A 17005-nucleotide genomic window follows, 5' to 3' on the forward strand; every position below is an offset into this window, starting at 1 on the left:
CTCTCTCTCTCTCTCTCTCTCTCCTTCTCTCTTTCCCCCTGGATTTCTACATTAAAGCTCTAAAATCACAGACTGACTCTGTTCATCAAGGCCCCCTGTGTTTGGACGATGGGATAGACTTTCTCCTAATGAGCTGTTCCTAATCTCCCATCAGAAGGCCTCCTGTGCTCCAGTCAAGGCCCAGACTTAGGACTCTCACCTGTGTGGGAACCTCTCTACCTCTGCCCTCACTCCCATAACCCTGGGGCCGAGGGTGGCACCCCAGGGCTTCTGGTATCGGGGGCTGCCCCTTGTCCAACCCCCCCACCATGGAGTGGGGTCAGTAGCTTAGTTGCCCACTGGTGCCGAATGGAAAGCATCTGGCATTCCTCCCATGTCTGCCTACCCAGAGCATAGGAGGAACTCTGGCGGGACGTGGGCTCTTCCCCACTCCCTTCTTTCCCTACACCCTCATTGCCCGGAAATGGTAGTAGAGGATGGTTTTTGAGCTTTATAATAGAAAGGCAGGGGGAAAGAGAGAAAGTGGGAAGAGAGAGAGGGGGATCAGCCATGGCCAAGAGGATAGAAGGGGGTAAAGTAGAGAGAGAAGAAAGGCTAGAGTAAGAGGGAGAGAGCAAAAGGGAGAGGGCAAGGAGAGGATGAGGAGAGAGAATGAGAGGAGAGGATGAGGTGAGAGTGAGGTGGGGCCAAGCATCCAAACTTATGGTGGGCCTTTATCTAACTGTTGCTAGATAACAGGGAGGTCTGAAGGTCAGAAACTTGGAACAGTGTTCATGATTAAAAGCCACACTTCTGTGAGGGCTATGGATCCAGCTTCAGTGAAGTAGCTGGATATAAAACTAACACAAACAAATCAGTGGCCTTTCTCTACACAAAGGCTAAGAAAGAAATTAGGGAAACAACACCCTCCACAATAGTCAAAATAATATAAAATACCTTGGTGTGACTCTAACTAAGGCAGTGAAAGATCTCTATAATAAGAACTGCAAGTCTCTGAAGAAAGAAATTGAAGATCTCAGAAGATGGAAAGATCTCCCATGCTCATGGATTGGCAGGATTAATATAGCCAAAATGGCTATCTTGCCAAAAGCAATCTACAGATTCAATGCAATCCCCATCAAAATTCCAACTCAATTCTTCACAGAGTTACAAAGGGCAATTTACAAAATAATGTGAAATAACAACAATAACAACAACAACAACAAAATCTAGGATAGCAAAAACTATTCTAAACAATAAAAGAACCTCTGGTGGTATCACCATGCCTGAACTCAAGCTGTACTACAGAGCAATTGTGTTAAAAACTGCATGGTACTTGTACTGTGACAGAAAGGTAGAGAAGAGGCTTGAGGAGAGCCTGATCTCTAATATTCCTCTCCATTCCCTTAGGGTCATGACCACAGTCTGCAGCTCTCCAAAGTCTCACGGCCACAGAAACTTGGCATAGTTCCCCATGCCTCTCCACAGGCCAGAGGAAGGACAGAAATAGAAATTTTTAGGGGACCCACATGACTTCTCAGGGTCAGCCAATGGTCTTGGCTCCTTCTTGTCTGTGAAGACACAGGACACAGGTCCTGACCTCCATGCAGCCTTAGCTGCTGCACACACACTAAGGATGAGCTGAGCTGGCCTCTGCTGCTCCGGAGAGTATTGAAAACCACAATTCTAGGCAATTCCTGGATCTAGTCAGGGACAACTGAGCACAAGACCNCTGCCTGCTCCCTGAAGACCAGAGGCACCAGCTGGGTTCTTACTGCTCTATTCACAAAGAAAATGAAGAGCAGCTGTAACCGCCAGCCATGCTCTGGTGGGAAGGGCAGACAGGCATATCCAGGCCCAGAGAAGGATGTACTGTGGCGTGTTGGGCCTACCTATTCCTCACAGGCATACTTAGCTATGCTACCCAGCACATACCCAGCTCTGTCTGGAGTGCTTTGGTCCCACAGGAGCTCTGTGGTGGTGAAGACACTGACAAAGCCAAGGACCTAGACCCTTGCCAANTACCTGTCCACACTTGACTCCTGCTGGGTGTCAGCACTATGTGCAGCCATGGAAAACTGGGGACATGGACGACTTTATTTCTTGGGATCACTTGTGAACCCCAGGGCCAGGTGACATGCTTGAGGCCAGGCAAGGATATGGAGGAGCAGAGTGACCTTATCTGAGCTTGTGGGATAGGGGCCCCAGGAAGGGAGGGGATAGCCCTGGCTCTCACTCTTCAGGAACATATGTGGTGAGGGTCGTCATGCTGGACACATGCTCATGGTAGCCTTCCAACATACTAATCAGTGTATATATGGGTGTATTCAGCACTGTTAATATGGTGTGTGTGTTTGTTTGTGTATGCATGCTCACATGCATGTGTGTGTGCCTGTATGTTCACTTTCATATGTTCCTGTGTGTGTGTCCGGGGGCATGTCCTGACAGCCTTCCCTCCCCATGCTGGGCACCCACAGTTGACACAGACCCCACTTAATAGCATTTTTGTTCCCAAAGGTTTTCTAATGGAAGATAGTATGCCTCTCAATCAGGGCTAGTTAACCTCATTTTGTTCCAATGGGGAACACTGATCTTTTGGGATTGAAGCCTGAGCCAGCCTGTGGACTCTCCTTCTCCTACAGTTCCCAGGCTATTCTATATGACACTGTCTGGGGAACAGAACCCTTAGCTCTGCCAGCACCCCTGTGTGTGCCATTGCACTAGCTGATATCCTGGCTGGCTGTCCCAACTCTACCTGTTCTAGCTGAGCTCAGGATACACAGAAGGCCTATATGAGGAGATGCTGCCCCACCCAGCCAGGCNAACTTGAGCTCCACTCTGACAAATGTGAGAAGGGTGTCCACATGTGGCCCTCACACCAATGGGTCCACAGTTTGATCACAATTACTGTGATCAGCAGTGACATACAAGCCTCCTCTTATCCAAGTAAAGTGACATCTAGTACTTCTTTGGACCTTGGAGAGTAAAGGAATCCTGAGGGCTCCATGGGTAGGTAACTAACCCTATTCCTTCCCAGAGTCCATGACCTGCACCTGCTTAATGGTTCCTGGACCTCCTTGACTAAGGTGAGGAGAGGAGACCCCAAACAGGCCTATACCACTGCACCAGCAACACTGTCCTGCCAGGTGGAGGCAGCCTCCACAGCCTGAAGAGTGGGCTAAGTGTTCTTTCCCATTACATCCAATGGGGTCTTGTTTGCATAGCCAGTGGCAGTATCTCCTGTGGAACTGAGCCATGCTGCTAGGGAGACCTTTTTGTTGTTTACAGTACTTCTAAGCTAGACATGGGAAGAGGAACTAGAGACTTGTGATTTGGAGATCCTGCAGTAGCCTGCTCTGGATCTGTGGAGCCTAGGCTGGGTTTGCAGTCATAGGGCTCCCTCTAATGTCCAAATCCCACCATGACACATTCTCTAGAAGGTCAGACAGGAGTCCAAGTGGATTCAGGGCTTACATTGACACTTGTTTCTCTCAGATACTTTTGCTCCTGAGAATCCNAGGAGCTTAGAGCCAGAGACAAGAAGAATAGGACCTGCCCCATGCCCCAGGCTAGTCTCAAAGATGGTTCCCCATCTCCTACCAGTGGGCAGGCCAAGGAGACTGATATGGTGGGCAGAAGGGTTGAGCGTCAAGAACTGCCTTGCCCAGACATGGCTAAAGGCTGGTGGTGCTTGAATGCTAGTAAGCCACCTTCAAGGCTGGCTGGCACAGATGGGACGGCTGTACACCTCTTGCCTACACCACAGTGTCCTGCAGGGGTGGGTCTTCACCTGGCCAGTACAGAGAGAAGAAGCTTAGGAACTTCATTCCATGGAGAGGAGTTACTCTCTGGAGGAACCAGCAGCTCCACCAGTGTGCAGCCTCAGGTGTCGCTGTGTGAGCTAGTCATGAGCCGACAGGGCAGACAAACATTGTCTGTCCAGGCTGAGGACATACTGATCACCCCTGTGGTCATCCTCTGCCTCCCCATCCTGCAGAGAGATACAACAGTGTGATGCTAGTTCTCATCCTGAACTTTTGTTGTTTCTACAAACCCAGGACGTCCAGCTCTACTCAGACCTTTCTAAGTCTGACATAGGTGACCTGTCGTGGGCCTGATAGGACTTCCTGTTGGTATGCCCTGTCTTAGCTCTCACAACACACTTCCCTCTAGGTTACCTCATGCTGTTTCCTCCAACCATCCCAGCATGCATCATCTCCGTATCCCACCTTCCCTAGGATCCCTGATAATCCCTAATACAATTGTATTCTCCCATGCTGGGCTGTGGGCTCTTGTGTGACTCAGAAAGATACTAGATGATCTAGGCATCCTCCATGTCTTGGTATATGACCTCTTTGGGTCCACACTGGCCTAAGGGATTCCAGTCAGTCCAGAATTCTCTCCCCATTATTGTCTATTTGTACTTCCCTCTTTGAGGAATGGCCCTGGATGTGGTCAGCACACATAACCCTGGAAGCATCTGAGAATTTAAGGAGGGCCACTTTGAACTTAAGCAAACCTCTCCACTGACCGCCTGGATTTCATCATCTGACATTTGCTCCACATTGATGGGCAAACTTATGCTTTTCAGCCATGACAGACTAAGTTCTGGTGTCAGGACCCTACACTTACCACAGGTGGAGAGTCACACACAAGACTTGTTATTTGGTCAGTTCTTCAGAGTACTTCCTTGAGCTGAGAGCCCTTTTCGAGGGCATATGCACCTTTATTAAATGGGCTGGCATCACTCTGGGCCTGGACTCTGCTGTGACTGACTCTCATGCTCTCTCCTCCTAGTCTTTATCTGTTCCTAACTCTCTGTGAACCCAGCACTATGCACACTTCCTGGTCAATCAGCCTTCATGCCAGTCCAGAGCCAGTCCAGGAACACAGAGCCCATACTGTCCTCTCTCTAGGTTTTGCAGGGCCATGGGTTTAGTCTCTCTGGTGCTCTATGGTGGTAGGAACTCAAGTTTCTTAGGTCTCCAGGGCATCTGGTAGCAGCCCATTAGAACAAGGTAGAGGTAAAGAAAGGTGGAAATAATGTCCTGCAGTTCTGCATTTCCAACACTGGCGGGCTCCACACTGTTCTCAACCTTGTGAACCACACTCAGCAAGCCCTCTCACTAAAGCTCTGAGGTTGAAGCAGAGAACCACTGTTAAACCCAGTGTTCCCAAACCTGGCTGTACCTCCAGGGCTGCTTGTACAGGATTCTCCAGGACCCTGAGGACCCGATTTGGAAATCTTAGGTGGGCATGGTGCAAGGAGACACAGGGCTGTATGGAGTCCTTACCTGGGATGTGACCTCTGTCTGTCCCTTCATCCGGATTAGCATGACCCATGGTCCTACATCTCACTTCCACTGTAGTGTTTTATCCATGTGTGCTCTTCTATGAGCACCTGCGAACATGGGACCAGGTTTCAGCACAGCCTAGGCCTATTCTAAACAGCAGCACGAAGGTAACCACAATAGCAAACATTCAGGAATGTGACACTACACAGAACTGGTCCTCTTCCTCCTGGTTTGGGGAGCCTTGTTGAAAGGAGACCCATCAGTGCTCTGCACACATGCCCACCCTTATCCGGAAGCTCAGTGATTGCCAGTTCATGATGTGGACCGACTATACTGACTGAGAGAAATGGTGGACACAGCTCTGCCCTGAGGCTGCCCTAGTGTACGGCTGCTACTGCTACTGGTGTGTGTGTGTGTGTGTGTGTGTGTGTCTGTGTGTGTTTCATGGTTGTATTGTGTATATGTGTGTATAGCAGAGTGTCTGCATGGACATGTGTTTGTGCATGTATCTATGTGTCTGTATAGACATGTTTTTATGTGTCTGCATGGATATATGTGCACAGATGCCTTGCATGGGTGAGTCTGTGTGTGTGTGTGTGTGTGTTTCATGGTCAAATGTGTGTATATGTGTGTATAGCAGAGTGTCTGCATGGACATGTGTTTGTGTGTATCTGCTTGTGTGTGTGTGTGTGTGTGTGTGCGTGCATGTATCTATGTGTCTGTATAGACATGTTTTATGTGTCTGCATGGATATATGTGCACAGATGTCTATGGGTCTGCATGAGTGTGTGTGTGTGTGTGTGTGTGTGTGTGTGAGTGTTAGTTACATAGACCTGCATGTGTGTTGCAGTGGTATGTGTGTATGTATGTGTGTTTTACATGGGCCTGTGTGTGTGTTACATGGGCCTGTGCGTGTTTGTGGGTGTGTGACTTTAAATAGAAAATAGCAGCCTCTGAGGTAACTGTGGAGATGTGAGACCCTCACTCCCAGAAACAGGTTAGAAATCTTCTGCCTGTCTCTCTGTCTTTGAAAATAATGTGCTGTCATCCTCCTCTCTGAGACCATAAAGTCTCAGGACAGAAGTCAATGCTCTGACCTCTGGCCATGTTAAGCATCAGTAAGTTCATAAAGAAGGCAGGTGTCTCTTTCCGCTCTAAATCTCTACTGCTGAACCACATCCACTAGACATAGCTCCAGCTTGGCATGGGGCCCATTGCTCATAGATTCTAGGTCTTTTCTTGCCCCTTAAAGCAATGCATCAGGAAGAGCTCTGAGCCAAGGCTATAGCTACAGGTATAAATTTAGTATTGACTGTCAAGTGTGTGAGCCAGCTCTCTGTCACTATGAAAGACCACCTGAGAGGATCAACTCCAGGAAGGAGGGGTTCTCTTGGTTTGTGATTTCAGATCCAGGTGAGATAAATACATTTCTGTGTGTCTGAGGCAAGGTGGGATTTAAGGTAGTGGAGATTAAGCTGTTCCTGTCATCCTTGTGAAAAGACTGGGTAGAGCCAGGTAAGAGAGAGATTTCAAGGTTAATCTTCTAGCCACACACTTCTTCCACCAGGTCACCCCTCTCTCAAGAGTCTATTCAAAATTTGAATTCATCAGTGGATCCAGGCACAGTCAACATTGTAAGATTGTGACCTGACATCATCATCTTCAAATTTCACACTCAAGAACTGGACAATCAGGTCATTTTCGGGAAGTTTTTGTTTTTCTGGATCCCATTTATAGCTATCCTTAGCCCAAGGTGCCCTGTGGACTACCAGGTAGATATGCCTGGAATAACTGATAAAGTCATCACTCTTATGATATAGGCTCTGGAAATACCCCCACCCCCAATACAGGCCCAGAGGTGCATTGCTCTAGTTTCCTAGGCTGTTCTTCATCTATCCATGCCAACAGTCAGCATTAGTTGTTGTACTGGCTGATCTTCAAAAACAGGCAACTCCTTCTCCCCAGAGGGCTACAGGAACACCACCTACCTATACCTGCACTTGTGATACACAGCAGACTTCAGTCATTATGAACTGCTGGGTGAGCATGCATAGCATGGGACAGAAATCCTAATGTAGTAAGGCCAAGGACACTCCCACATTCAGTACCCATTGGCTGACTCTAGCCACTGGCTAGAGACATGTTATTGTCCAGTATAACTGGTTGACCTCATCCAGGTGTTCAGTAGCCAGTGACTGACTGCACCTTGATGTCCGGTGTTTGTTGCTTTATTCTTTGTAGAAATATCCCTTTGCATTCCTCTCTCAATTTTGTCCCATCATCTCTGTAGACTGCCATTTCAAGGGTGTATTTAGTGTTATCTGTTTTATAAACCCTTCTTGCTCGTCTGATGTATGTGTGTTTGATTTTTACTTGCCTGGGTATACTTCTACTTGTATAATAAATATTAATGACCCTCCCTTTTGTTTGCTTTGGGATTCTGTTCATGTCTTCACTATTCAAAATCATTAATGCTTTCTAGTATGTCTTGGTTTTACTGCTAAAAGTTAACCTGTTGTCCAGCTGGTCTTATTGCAAGCAATGGCATAATCTGAGACTTAATTAAAATCTGTCACGTGCTTCCCATATCTTTGGAATTATAAAGAAGAAAGAATAGGAATGATGTTGGATAGGGAAGAGGAGTAAGAAGGAGGAGAAAGAGCTTGCTTGAGAGGACATGACATAGGAGGGGAAGATGCCTGTTTGCTACTGTAGTGTATTTTTCTATAGTTTAGAAACAGAGCAGGCATGCTACCTTCATGAGGACACCCAGCAGGGCCATCCATGTCCTGAAACTGCATTTGTCCAGGAGTCCTCTTTGGGAAGATGCTGAGGAACCATCAGCATATTTGTAGGTGTGGAGTGCCCCCTGCTAGATACATGGACAGAAGGGCAGCAGAATAATTGCATCTATTTTTGTGCCAGCATATTTACTGAGAGGAACCGTCACCACTTTGGGCCATTTACTTGTGCTGTGGGACCACACAGTGACCTTGGGCATCATGTAAGATATAAGATAGGGACTTCTTCCAATTACTAAAACTTCTCCTGTGAATAGCAGCTCCTGTTCCTCTGCAGGCTCCAGAACTCCCTCTGCTTCCTCCTAGTATTTTGTGAGTTTATTTAAAAGTTGACCTGATCCATCCCCGCAGCCTGTCTAGTCCTTCTGGGCACACCCAGTTGCCTGGAATGTCCTGTTGTCTACCCAGACCTCCATTTCATGGACACTTCTCTGCCCACCTTCATCACACCTGTTGATCTGGAAATAAACAGGTTCGATTTCCTCCCTACACCCATTCCCCTGAGCAGGCCCCCAAGTCTTCTGAGACTAGGGGCATGTACAGTCCCGACCCAGCTCCACTGTCCTCCCACCTCTCTATCTGCTTTTCCCTCCCTTTAAATCCCCTACTAGCCATGTCCCTGAGGCACACCCAACTGTTGGGAGACCCGCACTTCTCCTTAAATTCCATTGTCCTGCAAAAGGCTTCCCATGAGAGGAATACTGTACCAGGAAACACATTTTAACAATAAAGATAGAATTTACCTCAGAATAAAAGACTGGCAAAAAGTTTCTTAGGCAAACAAACATAAGTAGCCAACTGGAGTAGCCACTCTAATATCTAATAAAATAGACTTTCAACAAAATTTAATGAAAAGTCATGGGGAAGTATTCTTAATATTCACTAAAGGAAACATCTACCAAGTTGATGTCTCAATTCAGAACAATCTGGAATCTACTCACTCAGGGAATTATGCCCTGGACTGACAGCTGCAGCCAAGACTTCTGTANACAGGTACCCAGCCAAGAGACAGATAGGAAAGGATTAAATGTTGAGAAGCAGACTGGAATGTTGGGAAGGTTAACCCACCAACAACCCCAAGCCCCTAGTAGGATGAGAATGGAGAAGGGAGAGTCAGTTCTCAGCCAGCCTCACTACCCATAGATAGACTTCTTCCAGGCCTTCCTTTTATGTCAAGGTAAAGAAAAGGCCATAAAGAAGGAGCAGGGAAGGAAACACTGCTCTGCCCCCATGAGCCAAAGACAAGCCCCCTTCCACCCTGCCATCTCAGCCCATAAGCAGCCACACACCAGGCTTGTGCTTATCTCTAGAGGCCCATGGATCCAGGCAGATGAGCCCTTTTTTTTTGCCATACTCAGTCAGCTCAGCCACCCTCTGCAATGGCAAACAGCTCCTGTATGCCCTTGTATGTATGCCAGTCCTGAGACCCTGGGCCATAGGTGCTCTGCCTATGTAAGATCAGAGAGCCTGNAGTTAGCTAAATATCAGTGTCCCTTGGCCTCAAGGGAGAAGGGAGTTTGGATTCCAGCCCTAGCCTAGTCCTGTAATAAACAGTCCTCCTCAAATGCAGACAGCAATGTCTAGATGATGTTCACAGCTCCCCTGGCCTGAAACTGTCCTGTGATTGATACTACAAACCAGGAAGCAGGGACTTGAACTTGAGATCATTAACTAAGGCTAGGGAGGGCTCCAGGGCACTTGATCTCAACTGCAATGTCAGAAGCTGAGCCACAATGACCAGTGGTGGCAGGTTTTCTTTTCTGCTCTCAGGCCTGGCAATAAAGTCCACATATGAGGATCTTTCCTCCCAGTCGTACTGTCTGCAGATATGAGGTTCCTCAACAGAGGACTCAAAACTCCAGAAGAGAGTCTTCAAAAGGAAAGAGCTTCATAGTGCACTGCCCACAGCACTCTGAAAAGCAGAGACCCTTTTAGAATTTTAGCCAATCAGTGCTCAGTGCTGAGGAGTAACACAGCAACCTAGGTCCTGTGACCTGACTGTCACAGTCTGTGGCTCAGAGCCTATTTCTTTTGTGTCAGCACAGCCACTCTGTTCTTTCTGGTCCAAGGGAGCACAGAGCTTCTGGTCCTCACACATGCCTGCTCCACCTTTGGACCTTAATGTCTAAAGTGAGTCCTACACTCAGTATGGACTTGGTTTTCTATGCACCATGTCAACCTCTGTTCGGGAGAGAGTGTTTGCATGTGTATGCTTACCCCCTTATGTGCCTAGGCGTACATGCATACCCCTATGCTTATGTAATGTCAGAGGCCATCTTCCCGATAGGTCTTCACACTTGCACATCCCTGTCTCCCATTCCCCCCCCCCCCCCCAGGGATGCTGATCTTATGGACTTTGCTATTGCACCCCACTTTGATGTGGGTTCTGGGGATTCAAATTCAAGTCCTCACCTTGGGAGGGAAGTGCTCTGCATAAAAAGTGCAGCCCTGTCTCAGGTGTTTGATGAGAACCTAGAGCCTTTCTGAGGAATTATGAGAACAGTATCTTCCCTGATTGCTTGCTTTAGAAAGACAGCTTAGTCTTGAAAGTTAAACTGGAGCACCAGCTTGAGGTCATTCAGTCAGAATACAAAGAGAAGTTGACACACAGANTCAACTTATAAGGGCTTTATAGAAGGGGCACAGCAAACGTTCTAACCAGATACCAAGGACAGCAAAACACCCTAGAGACCTTGCTTTCAAAAAGCCTAATGTCACACTCCATAGCCCAGCTAAGCCAGAGCCTTGCAGTCCTTCCAACCATGTCATAAAGGGTCCTATTATGACCTTGTGAGGAGAGATTGTGAGGCTCTCCAGGCAACAGATGTTAAGCTGTGGCCAGGCCTGAATTTCTTTGAGTGCATTGAGAGGAGGTGTGGAGTGGTGCCCTCTGNGACTTTATTGTATCTAGTGAGCTGTGTGTGGTTGTATTGGTTTGTAAGTGTGCTGTGTAGATGTGTGTGTATAAGTGTGTATAGGAGTGTGGTTGTTTACAGATTTGCTTGTGTGTGTGTGTGTATACTAGTTGCTGTGAGTGTGTCAGTGTATGTAGTAGTGTGTGAGTTTCCCAGTTTGTTTGTGTGTGTGCCTTTTCCTGTGTGTATGTGTAGTGTGTGATTACATGTTTGCTTGTGTGTAAGTGTGTGTGTACCTGTTCCTTTGTGATTGTGTGTAGTGCAATTCTGGTTTTGTGTAAGAGTTTGTATGCGTGTGTTCCTGTGTGTGTGTGTTTGTATAAGATCACTTTTGTGTATTTGTGTATGTGCTTTTGTGTGTGTGTTTGTGTGCTGTCGCACACGTGAGTGTGTGTTTGCACTCCCGTGCCCATCTCCCTTTCCCTCTTGCATCTGTATTACCTGTACCTTGGTGCAAGAGAGTGTAGAGGCCAGTAGCCAGCCCAGCTGCTGTTCCTAAGGTGGGCCATCAACCTTATTTTCAGGACAGGCTCACTCACTGGCCTGAAGCTGGCCAAGTCTCTGGCCTGGCTGACCAGTCGCTCCCAGACATTTGATATGCCAACCCCATAATCTCAGATTAAACGCCTATGTGGCTGGCTGGTTGTTTATTTATTGATTGGTTGATTTTGGTATGAGTTCAAGAGATAGCATTGGGCCATATATTTTCAAGGCTGTTTGTTTCCTTAGTGTTGGTGTTTTGATTTTTATTTATTTGGATGGATGCTTTTGTTTTATAGTGGTCGGTATTATTTTCTCCCATGGTATTTTATTGTTTTGATTATTTACTTTTGCAGTTTAGGCTGCTTCAGAATATCTCCCTTTTTCAATGTATTTTGGTTTCCTATTTTTACATTGTTCCTGTTTCTCGACTTATTCACTACATGTTATCATTGGCTTATAATTTATACATATTTGCCCTTTGTGATATTTTGGTTTTTCCATCAGAGAGTATTTGAGATGTGTGGGAATGAGCCCACAAGGACCGCGAGGTTCAGAGGAAGGACATCTAGTGGTTCCCGGAGCAGCTGCAGCATCCAGGACACATGGAACTACAGTGGAGGGGAGCTATAGGACCAGGTAGCAAAGAGCCTGACCTGGCCAATGCTAATCTGAATTCCTGGATGCAGGCTGGAATGGTCTCAGGGCTACACTGAAAGCCACTCAAGTATCATTAACACTGTGTGGCCTCATTCTCAGAGTCTTGATCAGCTAAAAAGCAGTTTTGGCCTTGGCCACTCAAGTTGAGTCTATGGCATTTTGGAATTGGTTTTAGGTTTAATATTCACTGATATTTACCTTTCTTATTGTTTATGGTTATTGAATTTTAATTTTCAATATTTTGCTCTTGGGAAGTATGGTTTTGTTGTGGATGACGAGGTCCTGAAATGAAATGGAATTTTCTCTGAAGTGCTGGGGGATATATATCTATTTTGTCTTATACTAATTCTTTCTCCTCTCATTTATTTCATATGTTTTTTTTTCAATCAACATCCACTCATAATATTGATCAGCTGTAGCCCTCCCAGTCCCACTGTCTTATGATTATAGTTTCACCATCTGTATTTAGTATGTGTGTGCTCTTGGCTTTCTAGTTTGGGGTTGGTTTTGTGGTTGGGATTTACTTAGGATTTTTTGACTTTAGCTTTTCACCCATATCTTTTTCATAATTTTTATTCTAGGTCTCTAACTTTTACTTAACCTTTATTTCAAGCACCCTTTCTTTGTTTATTTTAGGTAGCACTTGTAGTAATTTTAGTTTCTATTTTCCTACATNTTTTTCATTATTTTGATTTTATTCTTTTTATGTTATTTTCAGGTACCACTGGTATTGATACAATGCCTCTACATATTGAAGAGGAGTTACCACCGCCCAGTCCTCAGCCCAGTAACCCTGAGGCCGGAAACTTGTACTCCCAATATGAAGTTGTAAGAACTATCGGGCATGGGACTCAAGCCAAAGTCCTCCTGGCCCAGCACCGGCTCACAGGCATACCCGTGGCCGTCAAAGTTCTTGGAAAGAACAAGCCCTGGTTTCAGCCAGCCATGACAGAGACCAATATAATGAAAAAGATCAAACACCCCAATATTGTCTCACTTCTCCAAGTGATTGAGACCAAAACAAGAGNATACCTCATCATGGAACTGGTTGAAGGCCAAGATCTTTATGAATACATCAAAAATGCTGGCCACATAGAGGAGGATGAAGCCCGACGAATATTTTTACAAATACTGTCNGCAGTGAGCTACTGCCACAGACAAGGTATAGTGCATAGGGACCTAAAACCTGATAACATCATGATAGACAAAAAGGGGAACATCAAAATAATCGACTTTGGGCTTAGTACCCAAGTCAAACCCGGAGAGNTGTTGGATGAGCCCTGTGGTGCTTATGCTTATGGTGCCCCTGAGTTATTCCTNTGGGAAAGATATGATGGCACAAAAAGTGACCTATGGGCGTTAGGAGTGATATTGTATTACATGGTTGTTGGAAAGGTCCCATTCGACTCGGTCACCATATCTGAGCTGCAAAGGCAGATACTGGCAGGTATATACCCTGCACCCTGTGGGGTGTCCAACGAACTGGAGGACCTGTTGAGACTCCTAATGACAGTAAACCCCAAATATAGGCCGACAGTCACGGAAGTGATGAAGCATCCCTGGTTCAAAGGCCACTGGAAAGGGTTAACAAATATTCATGAGGAACCAGTCCCTGTCAGACCAGATCCTGACATTGTAGATGCGATGCAGCATATTGGGTTCCGAGCAAAAGATATTAGAGAATCACTCACAAAAGAAAAATTTAATGAAATGTCAGCTGCATATTATTTATTGGAAGGGCAGGCTCTCCAGAGGGAAGTCCGCTCAACCCAGGCTCCAACAGTGAGTCAAGTTAAGGCCCCATTCCCTTCCATCGATGCTGGTGCTGCTTCATGTTTTAAAATTAAGAGGAGTGGAAGCGCTCCCATCCTTGGCAGATCGGTCTGGCCATCCTCCATTGGTCAAGTGCCGGCCTATGGCCAGAAAGTTAGGCAAAGAGCAGGCAGAAGATCCACTGGACATGGTCTTCTCTTCCGGACAAACCAGATGACACCCACACAGGGCCAACACCACATACGTGCCATGAGTGTCCCCTGCATGCTTTCAACAAGCAGCATAAGTGAACAGAGCGTCAGTGAGAAGAGAGAAGAGAATCTCTCCCACAGTGCGTTAGCAGAGGATAAGCCCATCCCCAGCAGGGGCTGGCGCAGAGGCATCATGCGATTTACAAGAAGGTTGGGGAATGCCATCAGGATGCTGTGTTGCTGCATTCCATCAACAAGAAAACCTCGGCTGGGGCAGAGCAGAGTCTCTCCCCAGAAATGAGGCCCAGGGAGAAATTCCAGAGACACAGCAGCAGGCAGGGCCCAGGTACCTTTGTGCTTTGTCCTTCCCAGTTTGCTGTGTGTTGGTCCATCCTCTGTCTCCAGTTTCCATTTTCCCCACCCAATTCTTACCTTCTTAACCTTCTCTAAGTACTTTACAATTCTTCCTCAACCCCAAGCCTTCTCCCTCTTCTGAATTTCTCCTCTTCCCAGCAGGGACGCCATATGAACGATTTCTACCCCACTCAACACAGTTGTCTTGCTGACCCCATCTCATCCCCTGGACTTCATGTTCCCTAAAGAAAGTAGCTCCCACAGGGTGAGGACATTGGTTCATGGACTCTCTCAGGTGATACTGGCCCTAGCAATTTGTCAATCAATCACAAAAGCTGAAGAACAGATTCTTACATTTTTAAAATAACATCACACCCAGTAAGCTTCAGAACTAATAACAAGCAATGTCATTGAATAAGTATCAACAGCATAGTTTGCTGGTTATTGACAATGGTCAGACTTCTGCATGCGTGCATAGGTTTGTGCATACTGATTGTTCTTTTGTTCCTAAGACCTAGTGGTGTATACATTTTTATAGGAAACACTTCTAAGTGATTTCTCCTTGTCGATTGTGAAGTAGAAAAAAAAAAAGACATTTAATACTAAGGCTAGTCAAAACCCTACATGGTATTCTAAGAATTCTACCTCAGTATTTCTTTTGTCTAGAATTAATTATTTTGTCTCTTTCACAGTGTCATCTGGGAACTTTTTCACATCCTGAGTATTAACAGGAGGCTATTTGAAACACATGGCCCTGAAAAAGACACAGGTGTAGAAGCTACAGCAGCGGCAGCAGCAGCAGCAGTAAACCCCCTGGCTTCCCTGTCTATGTAAGAATTTCTGATAGACTATTTCTGGAACCAGATAGCACACTGAGAACCAATTCTGAACACGATTTCAATGAATATTAGCATTCATAGGAGACATATCAATATTCCTGAAGGGTCCATTCCTGGGAGACTGAANTAGATGACAGAAGCAAGAGCATGGTATGTTCTTAATGAGGAACACCTTCTTCAAAGCTGATGATGTAGACGGTCTGAAGGAGCATTTTTTTGGGGAGTCAGGGTCTCATCCCCTTCTGTCAGGGCACACAGTGCTCCTGGCCTTGCATCCTGCCTGATCATGGTGGTATTGCTTGCTTTCATTCNAGCAGTCTTCACACACCCAGCACTGTGGCCCTGACCTTTGTTCCCTGCTCAGCCACTGAGTTCCTGGTCTTTCCCAGCCCCTGTCTGGATAGGGACGGCAGAGACAGTGCAGCTACAGATGTGAGCTCCTCCCCTGCACCATAACCAGAGAGGACATCAGAGAATTAACATAGTGGCACCAGTGGGACCAGAGACAGAAGGACTCAAGTCCAAGGGTGCTCACCAACCCCAACCCCAACACTGCAAAGGCTGGCAGTGACCTGTAAGAGCAGAGTAGGCCATGCCTTTGTGTCCTGCATAAACCTACATAGCTTGACAGCTCAGAGTACCTTGGCCTGCTCAGCTGCAGAGTGGTATCCACCCAGCCTCTGTAAAGACTAAAAAACCCAGGTACCTTAGGCTTTCCTCACCTGTACCCTGGAAATGGAGATGGTGAGCATCAGCTAGTTCTTGCAGAAGCCTAGCTTGACTGCCATACAGAGCAAAAGATTCTGGGGTCTGTGCGCCCTGCCTATGTTCTCAACAAGTGGCCTACCACACTTCTTAGATATGTGCCTTAGGCCTTACACATCTGCCTTGCAGAGCTATCTCCGGTGCCAGGCTGGAGGCCAGACAGCTTTTCCCAAAGCTTCTCTCAACCCACACTCACACAGTCTCTCACTGACAAGTTTTTCCAAGAACAGTAGCTGTGGGGTTGAAATGAGCTCAACAGACCTCTAAAGAGAGCTGCTTCTATGGTCCTTGTGGACACCTGGGTGACATGAGAGGGGAGCAGAACCAAAGATTTATAAGCATCACATCCTCACCTTTGGGTGTGAGGCTAAGGCAGATAAAGTCTGGACATAGTCTGTAGCTAGCTTATTGGTTCTGGATCCAGGAAGTCAGTATAGAGAAAGGGCAGGGTGGGGTCTGAGCTAGCTGGTGACCCTGTCCTCAGATTATCAACAAGAGAGGAGTTGACTACATTCTAAGGCACATGGCTGCCATGCACCATGAACATGGTGGACTCCATGCACCAGGGTCTGACTCCCAAGGAGGCAATACTGTGCTTCACCAGGGATGCTTGCCTACTTGAGGATGTTCCTGTCCACTTCTTCTGGCTGTACAAGGTTGACCCTGAGGTGTTGGGAATGGGAGGAACACAGGAAAAGGGTGGTTCTATTCCCCAGACCTGACAAAGTGACTCAGACTCCAGGCAAGTGTAGGTAGGACTGTCCCTCGGGCCTGGATTGCATGTGGTGAGTTGGTGGCTGTCCTGGAGGTGGCATGCTGCATTTGTCTGGTGTCAATTCTGTTAAAACTTTGCTCAGTCTTTGCTGTAACTGGTTTGGTCTAACATTGATTGGACTGGTATGCCTGTCCTCTCTGGGTGTCTCCCATTCAATGCCTGAGCACTGCATGGCCTGT

General features: G+C 46.7%; 1 protein-coding gene across 1 annotated transcript; it reads left to right on the plus strand.

The window, feature by feature from the left end:
* Positions 1-11457: 11457 nt before the first annotated feature.
* LOC110288961 (sperm motility kinase Y) lies at positions 11458-15174 on the plus strand. The gene is made up of 3 exons (XM_021155184.1): positions 11458-11489; positions 12848-14439; positions 15140-15174. Exon 2 carries the CDS (start codon positions 12868-12870, stop codon positions 14392-14394), a length of 1527 nt encoding a protein of 508 aa, XP_021010843.1. The 5' UTR covers positions 11458-11489; positions 12848-12867; the 3' UTR covers positions 14395-14439; positions 15140-15174.
* Positions 15175-17005: the final 1831 nt, after the last annotated feature.

This window comes from Mus caroli, unplaced genomic scaffold (genome assembly GCF_900094665.2).
Source record: "Mus caroli unplaced genomic scaffold, CAROLI_EIJ_v1.1 scaffold_10431_1, whole genome shotgun sequence".
Classification (NCBI taxonomy): Eukaryota; Metazoa; Chordata; class Mammalia; order Rodentia; family Muridae; genus Mus; species Mus caroli.